The sequence below is a fragment of the Cicer arietinum genome, chromosome 6, assembly GCF_000331145.2.
Source record: "Cicer arietinum cultivar CDC Frontier isolate Library 1 chromosome 6, Cicar.CDCFrontier_v2.0, whole genome shotgun sequence".
Lineage (NCBI taxonomy): Eukaryota > Viridiplantae > Streptophyta > Magnoliopsida > Fabales > Fabaceae > Cicer > Cicer arietinum.
In genome coordinates, this window is record NC_021165.2 from 29,629,305 (window position 1) to 29,633,147 (window position 3,843).

The following is a 3,843-nucleotide window of genomic DNA, read 5'->3' on the forward strand; positions in this document are numbered from 1 at the left end:
AAAGACGTTTATAAAAAGAAAAATATATAATATAAAATTTATGAATAATACCTTCTAGCACACTTGGGGTCGATTAAGGCGAGTTTTCTCAGCTTGACATCAGACAATGATTTCTTAGAATCAGTGTTGGAGATAATATCGTCAGTAGATACTGACGAATCAATTTTTTTGGTTGCTGACCCATTCATGGACTGCCTTTGTTTCCGTCCAAATTTGGTGGCTAGGTATAGAGATAAGGATGACGGCGGCTTTGATTTCACATTTGAGGCAGAACCAGGCACAGAATCATTGGACTTTTTGTTATCCATTCTTAACCAACAACCTCAATCGTATGTTTTTGCCTATGAACATAATCATAATAAGCAAATGATAAAATTAAAATTGGACAATTAGATGAAGGATAGTGACAATATACTTTGAATCAATCAGAAATAAAATATTTAATTAGAATCGTCTATAGTGTTATATATTCACACATAAATCTGATATATGTCGAATATTGAATTAAGAAAAAAAATTCGCACAAAATGGTAAATATTTACCTATATGAGAAATGGTGATAGATTGTGTGTGTTTGATTGAAGGAGAGACCGGAAGAGAGAGAAAGATAAAATATTAGATAAGTACGACTTCATACACTGAATCTAGAATCCTCTTATTCCTTTTATCGTTCATACAAATTTATATATTACAAATCTATTAGTAATTATTATTTTTCTTTAAACATTTTGCTAAAAGGCGCGTGAAAGAATAGAAGTAATATGCGCGTGAAAGAATAGAAGTATTTTACTAACTCAATTAGTTATATTTGTCCATATCTCGTATTTGCTAACTCATCACTCACATGGTACTCCTCAAAAGAATCATACCAATCCATTTGACAAACTAGCACTAAGTTATGATAAATATCCAGATGGTGTGACACTTGCATGACTTCCATGCGTCAATCATGCACTTTTTTTTTTTTTTGAGTCACATTAGTTGACATAGAATGGTGAACGCAATATGACTGACATGAAAATTCTACTTTATTTACATGGCTAGCCATATGTGGTAGTTAAGGAGTCATGTTGTAACAGTACGATCTTTATCGTTATCGGCACTGTTAATCATAGTGAGAATGAATAGACAATGATACTTATCCCACAGATATTGGATTCGATTTCAATGGACTGCAAAAATTTGCTATTTCTTACGGAGAAGAAATGGGGGCAAGATTGTCGTGATTAACAATACCGATAATGGTAAGGGTCAAGTTATTACACATATATTAAGTCATATTAGTTCACAAGACATGATACATTCCTAAACATCACATAGTTTTGTGTTCAATACACATTACGGAAAATACACTCTATTATAATAGTAATAAAATAATTGATATCCAAAAATCATAATCGAAAAATAAAAGTTAATTTGTAGAACACTTTTAGAAATAAGTATAATTGGGATAAAGAACTGGTAGAAAAACAACAATATAAACCAAATTATGAAAATCTTTTGGTTAAAATATAATTTTAGTCATTTATTCTTTTTGGTCTATTACTTTTTTATTTTTAATTCATTTTGATTATTTATTTTTTGTTTTAGTTGTTTATTTTTTACCAAATAATTGTTTGTCATTTATCTTTTGCAAAATTATACATGTTTGTTATTTTATTGAGAACTAAAGCGAATATTACATAAAAGATAAATGATAAAAATAAATAAATGATCACAAAACAAAATAAATATAAAAATTAAAAAATAAGATAAAAGACTAAAACTATATTTTAAACAAAAATTTGATTCCCTATTGAAAATTCTTAGAGTATTACTCGATTATTCAATGCAATGCGTTCTTTATTGATCGTTAATCACTTGATAAAAATTTATTAATACTCGATGCTCGTACAATAATAATAATATTTTTCAGAATTTTAAATCTCCAAAAATCATAAAGAGATACAATGACAGCAAAATAAAAAGACAATCTATACTAGTTCAATATTAATATAATATTTGTGTCTAATCCCTTTTCTCCATAATGGTTTTTTAACTGTTCAAAAACTAAATACAAATTTGTGAATATGACTAGCTTAATATAACATATACTTCACTACTTCTTAGCCATGATAAATTATGTCTATTAGACAAAATTACACACTATATTTTGTAATTTTTTATTTACGTGTAATTTTATTTTTTTCATTTACGTCAATTATTTTTTTAAAAGTTTACAAAGTTATCATTTCTGTTATATTTTTTTCTTCTCAAAACACGCGGATGTGTATTAAAAACACTAATGCGACAGTGACACATGAGTAAAGTTGATAGCCAAAATAAAATAAAATAAAAATCGAATTTTTATTCAATAAAATTAAAATTGAAAAACAAAAACCAAAAATGAAAGGGAAGAACATTCATCCTAAACCCAACCAAACCCAAAGGTCTGTCTCTATAAATTATATGTTGTAAGAATCTCTCTCAGCATTTAAGGAATTTTGCGTGGAATGATATAATTCATGTACAATTTTATTACAAACATTAGCCTTATTGTTAGAAGTAATCCTTTTGTTTTTATCGTAAGTATTATTATCATTATATAGGGAAGAAGAGGTAGTAGTTCTAATAGGACAAGTGATAGAAGAAAAATAATTTCCCCTCTCCTTTCCCTCACTTTCGATCACACACACACACATGCAAACTTTTCATTTTTATGCACACACTCTTAAGACACAATAGACCTACACCACTCTCCTCACCAAGTTTCTCACAACCACAACCCAAAACACTTCATCCCTCTTGTTCTCTCTCTCTCTCCACAAAACCTTATTCCCTATCCCAAACTATTATGTTCCCTAAACCCTAAACCAAAAATGGCACATGCAAAATAAGATTAAAGCCTTTCTCATCTCATCCAAACATAACTCCAAACCAAATTTACAAAATAAAAGATAATAAACAGGAGCAAAAAGGGTAGAGGTTAAATGAGTCAATTACCAAGTCCAAACTTAGAAAGAATCCTTCAACTTGACAAAAAAAAAATGAGTTTGTTTCTATTGTAAATCTCTGCATGTTGTATGGGAGGTGTTTTGGGTCTGAAATTATGAAGAAATTTAAGTTGAGAGGAATGAAAATTAGCTAATTTCAAAAAGGGTAGAGGTCAAAAATGGGTTTTTGCATGTTAACAAAAATGAGATAGGTTCTTTTGTTTCGTCATTTATATTTTCGTTCTTTCAAGAATTAAAGTGGATTGTTTCCAATCGAAACAATCCACTCTAATTCATGAAAGAATGAATATATAAAGGGCGAAACAAAATGGCCTATCTCATAAGAAATGAAAAAGATTGAGATGATGTTTGTGAATGCAACCTGACTCAAGCATTTCCACAAACAAGTGATGAACACTGACAAGGATGAAAAAAAATATCATTCATTATGAAGGGAAAGCAACACATATGTAAAAACTGAGGAAAAAATTAAAGAGCCTAAGAATACAAGAAAAACAAGAAGTAGAATAAGAGGGCGAGGAGATGATACATTCTTTTATTCCTTGGGTTCGGTGGTTTCTTGTGAGGCTTTTTGTGTTTGTCTAGGACGAAAGTGGATAAAAGACACTATTGCCGTCGTAAGCCGGGATATCTAGGTGGCTAGCGACGGCGGCAAAGCAACAACACTTGTACATATGAGATGAAAATACACTTTTGCCTTCTTAGTTACACAAAAATATAGGTATTGTTACGAATAAGTATAATATTTTCAATATACTTTTTGGAAGGGACGACAACAGGTTAGAGAAGACGTGAAATTTATTTTGGGTAACTGTAAATACTTTAAGTGATAAATAAAATCAGGTATGTT

General features: G+C 29.6%; 1 protein-coding gene across 1 annotated transcript in view; it reads right to left on the reverse strand.

The window, feature by feature from the left end:
* Positions 1–706, reverse strand: part of LOC113787261 (transcription factor RF2a-like) — a 6,750-nt gene extending 6,044 nt beyond the window's left edge. Inside the window, exons 1-2 of the mRNA XM_027336259.2 lie at positions 543–706; positions 52–341 (exon numbers count right to left, since the gene is read on the reverse strand). Coding sequence (XP_027192060.1) covers positions 52–308 — 257 coding nt within the window. The 5' untranslated portion in view covers positions 309–341; positions 543–706. The remainder of the gene's footprint in view (positions 1–51; positions 342–542) is intronic.
* Between the last annotated feature and the right edge of the window lie 3,137 nt (positions 707–3,843).